Here is a 15,895-nt window from a genome sequence, read left to right on the forward strand (position 1 = left end):
TAGAGAGAGAGAGAGAGAGGGGGAGAGATGGTTATTAGCCTCACCTTGTCTCCTTTCTCCCCAACAGGTCCTGGATCCCCATTTTTTCCATCAACTCCCTGCAAGAGTGACATGACTCGATTTACATTTCAGATTTTAGATTCATATTTATTTTCCAGATACATCCACCAGAGGGAATTACCTCTGTACTCACTGCGCAGTTTGCACGGTTAGTTAAATTGTTGGTCCCATTCATATTTTTAAACAAAGTTGGATTATTACTGGTACAGTTTTCAACATATTACGCACTAAACAATGCTGCAGTAAATGTTGTAAACTTGTGAGTGGTACATTCCCAGTTAGTAAAAGCTTTGGACATTTTAAAGAGAAAAGACACATTCCCCCCAACAGATGCTGCAGCTCACACCATGTTCAAAAGGTCTTACAGTAGTTTCTGCCAAAATGCTGTTACTGTAGCTCGAGGATCACTGGAAAAGGACATGACTTACCAAGTGGGTGCATATACTGTAGATATAAGATGGGCCCTTAAACACACAGACGCTTATGTACTTTATGCCTTAAAAATGATCTCACTCTATGACACACACACACACACACACACACACACACACACACACACACACACACACACTCACGCTCACGCTCACACTCACTCTCACACTCACACTCACACGCACTCCTGTGCCATACTTTGCAGCAAGCGATAGCAGGATGCAGTGAGAAAACATGGGTTTCCAAATAAAGTTGGGGGAAATACTGTCTTTTCAGTCCCTTAGATCTTATGGGACCAAGTGGTAATACCTGACCGGAACCTGAACCTGAACCAGAACCAGAGCCATTAAACCACTCGTCAATCACCTGAAAACAGAAGTCCTGTCATCAATTCCAGAGCTCTGAGGCCAAGCCTCAGTCAGTGAACTTCAAGAGCACACCTTTCTGGATAAATCATTGCTGTCTTGGGAAAATAAATATTCCTCTAGAGCAGGGGTCTTCAATGTTTTTTATGCCAAGGACCCCTTAACTGGAAGAGAGACAGACAAGGGGCCCTCTACTACAAATATTGCATAACCTTTTGTTGCATAATAAACTGGACCTACAACAATGTGTGGGGCGGCCTAAAGCCTATACACATATGTTTGTATGGTGCATACAATACTAAGATTTTAAAATAAAAATAAATGTGTCACAGTACATTCTTAAGCTTAACTGTATCTGTGGATGGCTCCCTTAGCTGTAGGCCAGTCAGCCTATCATCAATGTTATCATCAATATTGTGTACATTAAACATCTTTTATCTTTACTAATAATATGTGGGATTCATGTTAATGTATATTTTCAGACAAATTTCAATTTTTTTTGTTAAACCATCAAAACAATAATTTGGCGACCCCCCCTTCAGCAACTCTGAGGACCCCCTAGTAGTTCCGGACAGCAGATATCTGCTCTAGAACGTTCTCCCTTCACATTTTGATGCCCCACTACATGGACCTTCTGAAGTAAAATGAACTGATAATACAACACAGTACAGAAGTCATCACACAGGATTATATATTTGTGTTTTGCTCATATTGATGAACTGTACAAGAAAAGTAGAAAATAGCAAAAAAAGAAAATAGTATTTAACTTACAGGCAGTCCAGGTTCACCCTTCTCTCCATCCTTCCCATCTTTCCCAGACTTCCCAGGTGGCCCAGGAATGATGTCCTCAGATGGGGTTCCTGGGGGCCCTGGCTGTCCTGGGAGGCCAGGCGGCCCTGGCGGCCCCTGATGAAGCAAGACAACATAACTCTGTCACACAAAAAGAAGACTCCTTAGAAAGCACCTTCTGTGCAACATGGTCACAAAAGCTGGCTTTGTAGTGTCTGTACAAGTAGCACTGCTATATTCTTCACTGTTTCATGTTACTAAATATAACAATGACAACCAGGACTATGTCGGACTATTAACCATACCAAGGAGACCAGACCAAAGAAACCCACAATCCATCAGTTATATCACACTACGGATCCCACAGTAGCCCAAAATAGACAACAAGTAACATGGGATAAAGGCCGCGTCCAGATGCTGGAGATGACAAACTGAAAAGGGTGTCACAAAAAAATAAATAAGAGCAAGACTGAAAAAACAAAGTGGGATTGCAACCTGATGCTGTATATTATCTAATGTTACAGGTAGAGAAAACAAAGTTCACTTACCCTAATAATCTCTGCATCACTGTCAAAGTCTTCAAATCCTGACCCCTCCTAAGGAACACATGACATGTGTCAGTCACTGTTAATGAAAGCAGACTGGCTCAAAACACTGCAACCCCCCTTCCCCCCACCCCCACCCCCACCCCATTTTCACAAAATTGACATTTAGTTTCGGAGCAACCTAGGTTTTTATGATCACATTCATTATTATGATTGCGTAAAAAAATCCAGTGAGCGTGACTAAAAGTACAGATGACACAGAGCACAACTGTAGCAATCAATAAATACTTGAAACTCTAACTGGAACTGGAACAGGATTATCCAAAAGCTGAAACACCAGGTGCAATGTGTTTAACTTTCTCTGAATTCAAGGGCGTTGCACCAGGAAAGATGCAACCTAACTCTACATGATACATGTGAATACAGATGGATAGAATAAAGCTATATCAGTATAAAACATTAAGGATGTCAGCCCAATATTACAATACGTTAGCCTGAGTCATGAGTGAAGGGTAACTACAGTTTTTGTTCCAGCTTGGATCCTATTTTCCTATATTTTTGTGTCTAAGTGACTGATGGGAACAGCAATCTTTGACATTGGTCCAGTATTAAGTGAGATCGCTGCAATTGGCAGCGGCGAAACAAGCTACAATTTAATTTAATAGGGCAATTGTCCATCTTGTATTGACCTTCACAAAAGTGCTTGTTTTGCCACTGACAGGCTCAGATTAAGTGATTAAGTGTCTGACAACATTATGGAAAGGATTTCTAAGGAGGTCGACCTTTCTGTTAAGGAGTAAGATCTAAGAAGATTTTTTAAACATTAAAACATCCATAAAATCCGCTAAACCCACCAGACTCCATGGAAATAAACAGTCATTTTAGCATCAGGAACAGCAGAAACAAAATAAAACTATGAAAACCATTTTTGTTTCATCTTTCTACTTTTCCAACCATCACAACTGTGTTGGTTGAAATAAACACATGGTTACCGATTTACATGTGAAAATTTGTTGGCTCTATACACACTAGCGACTTCAGAGCTGTTTCTAGTTAAACTGAAAGATCTCAAAGAGGTTTTAATGGTCTGTCTCTGAATGGATCCTTTCCATAATGTTTTCAGAAACTTATAATATAAATCTGAGCCTGTCAGTGGCAAAATGAGCACTTTTGTGATAGTAAAGACAAGGTGGACAATTGCCCTATTAACTTATAGTGTAGCATGTTTCGTTGTGGCTGACTGCAGCGTTCTTGCTTAATACTAAACTAATGTCAAAGATTGTTGTTCCCATTAGTCACTTAGACACAAATAAAGCTCCAAAATGAACAAAAACAGTAGTTACATTTTAAAACACCAGATTTTACTAGGACGAGAAAAGGTAAAAAAAGCTTTTTTAAGAACCTACCAGGAACACGGAAGATTTGCTTGGTCGACCTGGAGTTCCAGGAGGGCCTGGAGGACCTGGTAGTCCAACACCAGGATCACCCTGAAGGAGAAAGCAGTCGGGATGGTTAGGTGTGTATTTGTATATTAAGTGATTCATCACTGATATAGCAATAGCTATGCTGTGATGCTGTACATGGGAGACTTGTTGCACAAATGTCGTAGCATCCGACCATACAGTGACATAACACTGACTTGTAAGCTTTTTACAAGTCTGAGACAATTCACCCAGCGCTATCTATTTGGATCTTATTCAAGTCCAGGTACCATAGAATTATAGAAGGGTATTGTTTACCTTTTCACCCATAGGACCAGGCTCTCCCTGGAGTCCTGGAAATCCTGGAATCCCAGGTGCGCCCTGGGATAAAGACAGTTACAACTCAATGCTCAGTGTTCAATGCTACATGAGATATCACCACATCACAGGTCAAGTTGCATGCAGTTGTAAGAAGCAAAAGCAGAAACCATACAGACAGTGATATTAGGAATGAGGCCAAGACCTTAACTTAATCTGTGGCCCAAACCTAAAGCTAATGGGCTGTATCAGCAGTTAATATGTAAAGTGTAGTTCTATAAATTAGCAGCTGGATGTTGAAAATGAATACATTCCTGCATCGCTTTTCCCCAGAGACACAAAACAAATGAACCTTTTAATTTACAAGATTGGAAAGACTTTACTTACTGGAGCACCTGTTTCACCTTTGCTTCCCTGAACAAAGGACAAAAATAGAAAACCTTATCTATTGACCTGTCAGACTGAGCTAAACAACACAATATGCTCATTCTTATGATCTTCTCTAAACGGAAAACATCACAGTTTAGAAATGGAATATTGCCTAACAAACAAATAGATTAAACTCACAGAATGTCCATCTTTCCCAGGAACTCCAGGTGGGCCGGAAGGTCCGTGTGGTCCTTGTGGTCCCCGGGGTCCCGGCTCCCCTCCCACCCCCTCTCCTAAGGTTTGTCCTGGTGGACCAGGTGGCCCTGGGGGACCAGATGGACCTGGCTCACCTGGCTCCCCTTTCTGTCCTGGAGACACCTGGAGTGACTGAACAGGGAATAGTCTGAGTGATTCATTCACAGAATTAAAGCAAGGCATGGGTTAGAATTAAAACGGTGTGAAGACAACAGCAGATACTAACATTAACTTCAGGGAGAGGGAGTATTTTTGTCCTAGTAAAAAGAGCCAATGAGCAGTCATTTCTAAATAAAATTGGTCAACAGAAAAAAAAAATTGTAATAATTGTATCATCATGATGGTGGGGACTTCAGCTCTTTTATGATTTTGAATTTCAAATGGGGCAAATATGGAGTCTCAGTTAGGTTGATTGGTACACTTGCATTGCAGAAGCTAAAGGGATGGGCATATATTTGATAGTGAATATTGCCTATTAACTGCTCGAATTGAACACTTGACTTCAGCAATTACAAATGAATTTGTGTTTACTTTACTGAACAACCACACAGATATACTGTATGTATCACCTAAAATTTGAAATATGTGCTGTGCTTTATATCATCATCATCATCATTATCATCATCATCATCATCATCTAAATTGAATGAAAAAAAATCACTACTTACAGAGTCAAATACGGCGGCCGGACTACCTGTTTGAAATGATTTCACTGTACAAAAGACACAAAGTTAGCACTTTCAAAAAAATCAGTTCACAATAAAAGAATATGGCATTTTATTTGCATGATTAAAAAAGGTGGAATCATACAATCAGATAACATATATGACTTATGACGAAATAAAATTCTAATTTAGGCCAGGTTAGAGGACAGACAAAGAGAGACAAAGAGAAGGAGGCTTTTTGCTTCCGGCACCATCTTCTGGCTAATATTGGAAATACACCCCAGGAGGAGTGGCCTGGGTCAATAGTGCAGCATCAACTTTTATTTCAGAACACTCATCAAAAATAAATGCAGTGTGTATATGACAGATTTGCTACAACTAATTGATTTGAAAATGTATAAAATAGAAATTTTATTTTTTTAATTTTTATTTTACCTTTTATTGTGGTCATCTCATCCTCCTGTCCAGAAGTCTCCTCTATGTCTTCATCATCGTCATCATCGCCCAGCGACATCTCAGTGGGTGGAGCCCGGACTGGGCTGCTGTAAGTGGGGTCCGGTTCCGGGAGGGGCTGAAAAAAAGACACAAGGTTGTTTTTGTAAAATGTTGGACATTCATTCTAAAAATAAAAAGATGAACACCCTAAAATGTGTACATATTTTGTTTTTGACTTTTTGGTTAATTACATTTGCTCAAAAAAAAAAAGGTTTGCCACGGATGGTAGGAGATCTCTCGGACCACATCCAACTACAGTGTCAGACTTAATGCAACATTCCACACATTGAACACAGCTGACTCACAGTGTTGCATTTCTTCAACATTATTTCTGCATCATCTTTGCCTGATCTGCTGTGGCGATAAAACATCTTGGAAAAGCAATAAATATTTCCTTTCCTGAAGAGTGTTGGATTTGTTGAATCTGTCTGACTGTCCTGATGTGGCTGACAGGGACATTGTTTAAATAGCTTAGAGCTGGCTGGGTAAGAGCTGCCACATATCTGGAATATACCTCATGCTTGCACACTTCCCAATCTTAGGGGACACAGTTCTGAATTACTTCAGGTACCATCAACAAAATCTGAATACAAGTATTTCCTTTGGGCCACAGTGACATGGAAATAAAAAACAAATACGTGATCTCTCCTGAGAGTGTCTATCTACGTGCCCTTAAGCAAGCACGGAAATCTCCAGCAGCTCCAGCGAGCAACAAAAAGGAAATTGTGAATGTGGGATATTGAAGATTCCTGAATATTAAATATTTGAAAAAATATGTGAAATAGGAAAATATGTCTTGCTTCTCTACCGCTTTAAAATATGTTTAACGATGGAGTCTAATCCCTATTTCTTACTATGCCATGTACATTGAATCTTTGCATTTCTGCAACGACGTCTCTCCTGATTGAAATAGTGACTAAAAAAGTACTGCAAATGTGATATTTGAGAGGTTTCAGTAGTATAGACTCAGTATAGTCTCTATCCTTTGCGTTTCACTTCCGGGATTGCTCCGGTGCTGCAGGAAATTCGTCCGCATGAATGTAGTTTCCGTTTCCTTCCGCTTTCTTTGAGTTGGAATTTAACATCCGGTGGATCCACGAGGACTATAGTTAACTGCTCTTAAGATTCCCTCAGGGTAAATCGACAAAGTTTGCTACACTATCTGTCCAATCTCTCGCAAGACTTTACGGCTCAGTGCGGAGTTTGGCGCCGCCCTCGACGATTGTGATTGGTTTAAAGAAATGCCATTAAACCAGAGCACAGGGTTTTTATTTGGAATAGCAAGAGAGAGAGAGGAAAAAGTGGGTTTAGTTCTGCTGTTAAGGCACAGTCAGGAAGATTAATCAAGATGACATGTTGGCCATTTTCATGTAATTCAAGTTGGCCATGCTATGGTTCTTGTCTTTAAAGCTATAGTGCGTATTGTCTGTCTCCCCCTAAAGGAATTCTAAGTAATGACAACAAAACTGTTGATACTGCTGATACGATTGCGCGCACCCTGAATATGGAAATAGCAGACAATTAGCTTAGCATAAAGACAGGAAGCAGAGGGAAACAGCTAGCCTTGCTCTGTCCATAGTTTAAAAAATGCACCTACTGGCGCCCCTAAGGCTCACCTATTAACACATAATCTAACACAAACTATTGTTTATTACATTCTGGGAGTATTTCTTGGCCGGGCCAGCGACTCTCTGCAGGAGAGAGCTAGGCTGGCTCTTTCTTGCTGCTTTTGGAAATTTAAAAGTACAAATTTCCCTGAACTTTAAGTAAAATGTTCTAGTACTCTCTCCAGTCCCTGCCTCTCTTTCTCTGCCCTGTAGTGTTCATTTTTCAGAGAGCCCAGAGGTGTCAGGGAGAAGCACATTTAACCATGCTCCAGTCTCCACCAGGCCAGTAAGGATATGAGTGGCTCTCTTTGGTCTAAAGTCCTATAGCTAAATGGGAAGGACAGAGGGGTAATGTTGTGTGTATGAGGAGTGTGTATGCACACACCATGGTGTACTCTCTCTCCTCCACAATCTTCTTCACTTCGTCTCTTCCCTCTAGGTCTTCGTAAGCATCATCACCGCTTCCGTATCCGGAGGCCTGAAGAGAAAATGAGAGCAGGGAACGAGGAGTCAGAAGATAAACATGGAGAAAGACAGAATTGATGAAATGCTCATCAACGCACAAATGTGATCCGAGTTGGAGATGTAGAATGAAAAAACTGAATGAGGAAAACAAGCCAAAAATGTAGATACATTCAGTAAATAAAACCATGCTCCCATACACAAAGTGTTTAGTTCCCACAGTTTCTGTTGTGACATTGATACAACTGTTTTCAATATGGCTCAACTTTAACTTTAAAAACACTGGAAATGAATGTGATTAATGCTCTAAACATTAATAGAAACAAAGAGAAAAAGGAAACTAAAATACATGCATTTATTGGTACCGCAGGCTAAATGAACTCCCTAATTATTTGTGAATCCTTGTAGCAGTGCGTCAACTAATCCAGGATTCTTACAATGCTGGGACAGCATAAGGACACTAATGTGCCTCGATAAATGTGGATCTATTTCTATGGCAAAATATATGAAACTGTTTGAAATCGATTTGAATATAATCTATCATAAATTTATACATTTGCTGAATCCAAACATACTTTTTTAAAAGCCCAAAGTCTATATTGTTGGAAGCACACAACTGTCTAAAGTATCACTGTATGCAGTATCTTTAATATTGTCTTTACCTGGAAACAGGAGGACCGCATAACACAAAAGTATATTAATGTGTAAATAGGGCTGTCCACTTACTTTTGTCCTTAGAGTTTACTGCTGTGCACTGTTTTCACCAGTAGAGGGAGGACTAGTTCCATGTGTGGGCAGCTGAGGCTGTGTGTTCTGACATAAGTAATTGGAACTTCACTTCTTTTCAGACTTTCAGACTCAGTGTTTGGGTGTGTGTTTGTGCATTTTGGTGCACACTCACATAAGGATCGTCCTCCTCACACTGGTCATCTGGGGCCGTGGGATCTGACTTTAGCACCAGCTGCTGGATGGAGCCCTGGAGAGGGAAAGAAGAGTGGGAGATTAGGAGAGACCGTGTTATGTTGTGTGTAATTTAGTTAATTTGGTGTTATTAAAGCTTAGCGTATGTTTCCCACACATCAGCAAACTATCTCTATCTTTCAGCATAACACTGTATCCATCTCTTCCTCCCATCATTGCTCCACAAATTATCTAGCACATACACATCTGCACACAGCAACACACATCTGGCAGTGTGTTTCATGCTCAAGCTGTCTGCCCTCCAAAGACCATTTTCACATCAATCATAAAACACCTATTACAGTATGGACATCATTCTAGTGGACAGGCTTCAGATGTAAATGCTATGGGTTATGAAATAATATTTCATCATAAACTATGGGTGATTTTCTCATCTGTGGCTCAACATAGACCTGCAGTAGTGTTAACACTTTGACACTTTAATACTACAACAGTTTACCAGCTTTGAAGCACTGATGTCTATATTAAACAGACTAAGATGATAGTTATTATTTTTATTTCAACTGCGTGTTTCTAGAAGCTTCCCTGGATTAGGCCTGATCTGTTGCTTTGGGTTGTAATGATAACAATGGTAAACTCAGAAACACAACAGGGCTGTTGCAACGAAATTGAAAAGTTGAATGCAATTCAAATAGTACAAAAAAAAAAAATCAATACTATTCAAATGCTGAAATTACTACTAAAATTACATGTTTTCAATAAATATTTTGCCCAATTGCTAATTTCCCTCTTTTTACCTAGGCCTAGCTGCATGTGAAAACGAAATGCTTTTGTCATGTCACATCTGATGAACAATAAGTAAGAGGGAGTGAGAAACATAGGGCATGGTGAGGTCTATAGATAATGAGAAAAGTTAATGAAAAGTTAATAATAGAAAGTTAATGTTAGCTGCCCTACAGCTGTTAGCTTCAACTTCACATAACCTTCCAAAAATTGTATTCTCAGGAGCGTGACAATCTGCAAAAAAAAAGGGTTGCTTGTAAATCACTAAAATAGTTGTGACAGCACCGTTTGGCTTAGTTATCAATGCCGTTGGCATAACACTATTGTTACTTAACAGTGGGAATGACAGGCTGCGGCTAGGAATTGGAAGAAGGGTGTAAAACAGTTTTAACAGGACTTTAACATCATCATTTACCAAGCAAACTGGCTTATGTTATCATTAATTTGCTCGTTTTGTGTTTCCTAACAGAATTGTAAGATAAAGGAGCTTAATGGAGACAGCTAAGGTTAAGGTTAGCTGACCTACGGCTGTCAGTTAGCTTCAACCTCATATAACCTTCCAAAAGTTGTATTCTCAGGAGTGTGGAAATCTGCAAAAAAACATAAGGACACTGCTGTGCCTTGATAAATGTGGATGAATTTGTGAATCTGTGAAAAAATAGCTTGCTTGTAAATCACTACAATAGTAGTGACAGTACCGTTTGGCTTAGTTATCAATGCTGTTGGCATCATGGCTAACTCTTTTGTTAATTAGCTAGCTAGTTTATGTGCTTGCTAACATGACGTCATTGTGCTAACCAAGCACCGTTCGCCTTAACAGATCCGCTTCAAAACACTTGTTAGATAATATTTCATTACAGAAGTCTCTATTGATTTGTGTTTGTCGCTGTGTGCTCGTTGTGGAAATTAGTGTTAACCTTCTTTCTTCTTTAACTGTCTGCCTGAAATGCAATGTGCCGTGACGTAGGTCTCCTTCCCGGCCAGGCTGATGTTGGAAGTCCCTCTAGTGGACAGATCGTGTAACAATTCCAATATTATTTGAATATCAATAAAATAATTGAAATTTGAATGGTATTATAGAGGAAGATTGACAGCACTAATACACAGGTGTTCATACCCAGTGTAACCAGTTAAACCCCACAAATGTACATAATACACATATTTGCACATCATATCAACACACATACCTATAAATACACAACATTGTAATAGCAAAAAAAGAAAGATCTAGAGGGGTCAGCTCTAAAAGGAAAGAATGACAATGAGAAAGACAATAAAAAGATGGCATTACATAAAAAGCAACTCTATAAAAGTGTGTTTTAAGATAGCGATTAAACAGAAGTCACTGATTTCAAAGAGTTTAGTACCCTTTAATATGTTCATAAGAGAAGCAAGTGTGAAAATATCTAATGTATGCAGCATTTACGTTGTATGCCAATGAAAAAAGGGTCCCACTTCATCTAAAGAAGGAAGGTAGGTTTTTTCTCAATTATTAAGTGTTTGCATGAGTGTGTGTACACGTGCAACTGCGAATGGTCCTTTAGATCTGAGCGTCATCAGGCCGGCCCCCTTATTAGATCAGTAAAGACTTGCCAAAGGCAATTTCAGCAAAGTTTATTGATATTGAGTTCAAGCCAGAGGACAAACACCTGTTTTTAATGGAACGGAGCACGGTCTATGAAATTTAATGGTAGTTAGAGAGTGAAGAATAGAGATGGAGGGGGAAGAATAGAGAGTGAGAGAAAGATTGGGTGGATATGAGTTGTGGTAGCCAATAATCAGATACATCTGTCTGTGCGGTAAACAACACATCTGAAATAAACACGGAATGTGCCACGCAAACGTTTCTGCTTCTTCCAATCATTTTAGTATGCGAGTTGCTGATTCAGATGGTCAGTTTGTAAACTAATTATATGCATGTAAACACCTGAAGCTTGCCATTCAAAGCCTATACCACAGATGACTTCCAAACATGCTCTTGAAAGTCTCGTCTTATGAAACTCAGACACACTAACATGCATGCACACAATAAAAGGAGGTCTGCAACCACATTGTGGGCAAAAAAATGCTTTCACACAGTCACATGCAGTATGGGGGTTAGGCGTCCATATGGGGGACAAAGGTTCAAGCGCTTTGTCACCTGTGAAATTATCTTACATACCTTGTCTTTTATTCTTTTAAAAATGTTCTTTTCTTACCTACACTGTACACGTTTTTATACAATAAACGGTTTTTCTTTGTCGTTTTAAAAAAACTGTGAAGCACTTTGTAATGTTGCGTTTGAAAAGTACTCTATAAATAAAGATTAATATTATTATTAATAATAATATTATTATTATAATTATGTACTATAACGCAGGTTGGGTTACCAGATGTAAAGAGGATATGTCCTGCTACAATGCTGCCCCGTATGATAAACATTGTTAATAATTATGAACTGTCAGGAGGCAAACTAGATTATCTGTGTTTTTGGACATGAGACAACCCAATTGGTCAGTCTGGGAAAAGAACGTCAGCCATGTTTCCTTGGAATCTAAGCCATGCCGTTTGCTTTGGGGTTTGGTCTGAGTTTGGTAACCTTTGTGTGAGAACTGACACACCACAACATATCTAAGTTACTTTATGTTAGTCTTGGATATGAATGAAGATTGTTTGTTGAGATTCTGCCGTCCGGTCTGGTACTCTGGAACTTTCAGATGTCAGAGGAAAAGGTTAAGTACTTCTAAGGTGCTGTTCTGTGTCTGCTTGTTACTGGCAGTCACAATGTTGAGGAAAGTGTTGCCAAAGCAACAAAGAGCAGTCACTTTAGCGGCCACTGGCCAAACGTGTGTGTGTGTGTGTGTGTGTGTGTGTGTGTGTGTGTGTGTGTGTGTGTGTGTGTGTATGTGTGTGCGAGAGAGAGAAAAAGAGAGAGTGAACACTTCTATACATAAAAATGAGCTCTTTATCACATAATGTACTGAGAGCCTCTTTGTGCCACAAGGTGTCATCATGAGTTCATCCGACCAAAAAAAAAGTGAAGCGACGAGATTAGATCGCAATTATTTTTTTTATTATGAGGACCGTTATTTAGAACAAACAGACCACTGTATGTTTTAATCTAAAAATGAACATTTAATAAAGCTGTTCCACAACACAGGGGCCTGAACTGATCTTTTATTGCAGAGTCTGCAAAACAGTCAAAGTACATCAGTCTGAAAAGCTAAAAACATGGCATGAAGACTTCAAGAATTCTACACCTTAAACAGAAAAATCCGTCAGCAAGCTGCATGTACAGCTCAATAGCTGCATGCTAAAATCTGTGCCAAAAAATATTTAGCACACATGCCCACAACTTAAACATAAGCATAGCCAACAGTAGTTTTCCTCAACTCCATAAATGGATTCAGTTGCTGAGTGTACTACTGCAGAGAGCTACTGCTGCTGCGTGGCTGTTATGACTCTCCCTGGGAGGAGATGGAAGATCTCTAACGGAGCTGCCAGTTCAAACATGGAACAGCTGGAAACCAAGAGTCACAACTGGTCCTCTTTGTCTGAGAGGGAAGGACTGTATAATATGCATATCTGTCTGTAATAAGTAGCAAAGTTACGTTCTAGTGCATAATTACATTCAAGTTATTCTAGTGCAATATAAGGGCAAAGTGCCATTGTATTCATTTATTTATTTTACTTATTTTAGAACGTGGCTGTGGTTATTTCCTCTTTTAACGCACTCTAACCGATTTCATGTTAAAGTCCTTGTTGATTGGATCCTGGAGGGAAAAGGGGCGGGGCACAGTGGCCCGGGAAAGAAGTGAGTGAGAGAGAGAGAGAGTGAACGAGAGTAAACGAGTGTTAAAGTCTTTGTGTTTAACTGGATGCACCCTGTGTGCTGCTGATTTTCTAATGAAACTAAGTTAGACGAACCTAACAGTCTGTTACAGCACTGATCAGGAGCAGCGCTCCTAAATCCCAGGACCCGCTGTCTATTTTTGGGCCGCCCACTACCAGTTGCATCCCCATTAAAAACGGCTGCTCCCGCAACCTTTATGTTTGGTCCTGCGGAACCCAGACTTCTTCCCTTTTCCATGCACCTTGGAATTGGGTGAAGTTGCAACTGGTAGAATACAGAGGCTTGGGCAGTGGCTCTCAACGTCAGATACGATTCAAAAGGCACCCTTCAGCGTCTGTATGGAACGCACCGGGCACAGCATCTGTGCGACTGAGGAGTTGTAAGATGAAATAGTATTACGAGCGACAACGGTAGCAAGTAAAATGAAAGACCAAAAGGCAGCCTTAGGAGGTTGGTTGGGGTAGTGGATGGGTCAAACAACAGAGGACTCTCACCCTGGAGACCGAAGATCGTGTCTCGTTCCTGTCCCACGTGTCACTGAAACTGTCCCTTCTTGTGCCGCATGTCACTCAGTACATCCCAAGAGTCCCGGCGCTAAAGGAGACCTTTAGAGTGAATAACAAACGCCAAAGGCACATGACCAAGCGTCTGTATTTTACGCGATGGGAGAGTGAGAACGTGTTGGAAGCTGTGCTGAAGATTTTAACTCTGCTTTTACAAATATGGAACTAGATCCATATAAGCCGCGCATTAAGACCCAAAACAGGAGGAATTTTAAAGATACTTTGGTATTTTAGTTAAGATGCAACGTATGTGACTTTGTTCCCACGAGACTTTGACAGAATGCCACGGCTAAGACTCGTGGGATAAAATGATAGTTATTCTATGTTAATTAAAACGATACCAAATTGAATTATAATGCTATGAGGAAAAACAAACACAACGGTCCAGTGTCCCTTCTAACCCACCAAGCCAATAAAAAGTCATTAAAAGTCAAAACAATCAAAACAAATTGGTATTAACCTTTTCAGAAAATAAAAACATTACTGTTAAAATCAAGAGGATTTTGAATGATAGAATGAGGTGATTTTAATCTGAAATGAAACTTAAAGCTCATCATGGAGGTAAATACTCATGTCAGAGTTGGTTTTAAAGCACAGTCGGTAGCTACTTTAGAAATTGTTCCAGCAACAAAACGAACTCCCCTGTGAGACCAAAAGATCCTGAATCAACACATGTTCTCCCTCCCTGGCTTATTGGATTTCTTTGAAACTCTTCTCAGATTTCGCTAATAAAATCTTAATGAGAGGGAAAACGCCTTCTTTCCACTGTCTTGGAAACGAAATATCTTGTAGTTTGTCTGTCGCATGAACTTCTATAACTGCAAATCAGAGGACAGAGGCAGCATTGAAGAGGCATGGTTTTTGTTTGAAGAGGTCACAAGTCATGTATTTTTTTCTGGTTTAGCCCTCGGCCACGAGTTGATTTATTCAGAAAAGCATTTTTTTTGGCATGTTTTATAATATGCGTTTAGCTCTTCCCTTTTGACACTTGTATATTCTCACAGTGCTTTGGACAAGTCTCAGATATAACATCTTGATAACATTGAAAACATTTTCTTTCTTGCTTAGATAAATATACTGTACTACATACCCATGCATTTAGCACTAAATTAATGGTATTCCCTTTACACTCACTAATTTTTCCTCATCATCCCTCATGTTACACTGGGACAGGCACAGCCTTGTCTTGCAATTACAAATCATAGATGATTGAGAGGAAAGTGCTGCCGGATTTACTGGTTTCTTTTCTTTTACAAGAGCAGAATACAGCATTGCATGTTTGCTCCCCCTTCTCTTGAATCTGATTTCTCAGCACTTATCTATCACACACACCCTCATCATGACCACACAGGGATATTTTTAACATTGGGATTGGAACCGCCACTATTACATCCTGACTATAGTTTGATTCTACTCCTTTTAATTAAAGAATTGGCTTTTGCACTCACAGATGCATCCAGTGTAAGTCATTCAAGACGAGACGCTCAGACAAGACATCAGCTATATTCCAAAAATGTAAATCACACACAGCTTGTCATTTATGAGCTCTCACAGGATAAGGGAGTCCTCATAAACACATGCGGTCATTCGTTCCTTGTCTCCTGCGGTGGTCATAAAGCTGCCAACAAAGACTATTGTGTTCATGTCTCAAATGTAAAAATAGGCAACAGCCCAAACGCCACGTTTGTTCCTGCAACTAGCAATGGGTTTGACATCTATCCTCAACCCATTGATCCAAACCCCCTGACAATAGGGATCAGGGATTGACGGCCCAAAGAAATGCAGTTCTCGCGAATAGATGTCGATGTTCCCAGCACTGATAAAGAGTAGTTATATGTGCAGACACTTAAACACACACAACAATAGATCCAGTCCCATCCAGACTCACCACAAACCTCGCCAGGCCCGTACCCCCAGCGTTCCCTACGAAGATCCCTGAGCTGGCCTCGAACGTCAGAGGCTGCAGGCTCCTGGTGAAGGCAACTCGGTGGTATTCCTCACAGTCCATGTAGA

At 40.0% G+C, this 15,895-nt stretch overlaps 1 protein-coding gene and 1 long non-coding RNA gene across 3 annotated transcripts in view; one reads left to right on the forward strand and one right to left on the reverse strand.

The window, feature by feature from the left end:
• Positions 1-13,858, forward strand: part of LOC117937966 — a 20,199-nt gene extending 6,341 nt beyond the window's left edge. The window contains exon 3 of the long non-coding RNA XR_004655295.1: positions 13,803-13,858. This is a non-coding gene — a long non-coding RNA (uncharacterized LOC117937966). The remainder of the gene's footprint in view (positions 1-13,802) is intronic.
• The window catches only part of LOC117937964 (collagen alpha-1(XVIII) chain-like), a 67,581-nt gene that overhangs the window by 13,432 nt on the left and 38,254 nt on the right, over positions 1-15,895 (reverse strand). For both annotated transcript variants that reach the window (XM_034862238.1, XM_034862237.1), the window contains exons 5-16: positions 15,771-15,895; positions 8,685-8,759; positions 7,707-7,799; positions 5,655-5,790; positions 5,223-5,266; positions 4,498-4,686; positions 4,318-4,344; positions 3,931-3,993; positions 3,598-3,678; positions 2,195-2,242; positions 1,629-1,763; positions 45-98 (exon numbers count right to left, since the gene is read on the reverse strand). The exon at positions 15,771-15,895 is cut by the window's right edge and continues 1 nt beyond it. In XM_034862238.1, the coding sequence (XP_034718129.1) occupies positions 45-98; positions 1,629-1,763; positions 2,195-2,242; positions 3,598-3,678; positions 3,931-3,993; positions 4,318-4,344; positions 4,498-4,686; positions 5,223-5,266; positions 5,655-5,790; positions 7,707-7,799; positions 8,685-8,759; positions 15,771-15,895 (1,070 nt within the window). The remainder of the gene's footprint in view (positions 1-44; positions 99-1,628; positions 1,764-2,194; positions 2,243-3,597; positions 3,679-3,930; positions 3,994-4,317; positions 4,345-4,497; positions 4,687-5,222; positions 5,267-5,654; positions 5,791-7,706; positions 7,800-8,684; positions 8,760-15,770) is intronic.

Source organism: Etheostoma cragini, chromosome 22, assembly GCF_013103735.1.
Source record: "Etheostoma cragini isolate CJK2018 chromosome 22, CSU_Ecrag_1.0, whole genome shotgun sequence".
Classification (NCBI taxonomy): Eukaryota; Metazoa; Chordata; class Actinopteri; order Perciformes; family Percidae; genus Etheostoma; species Etheostoma cragini.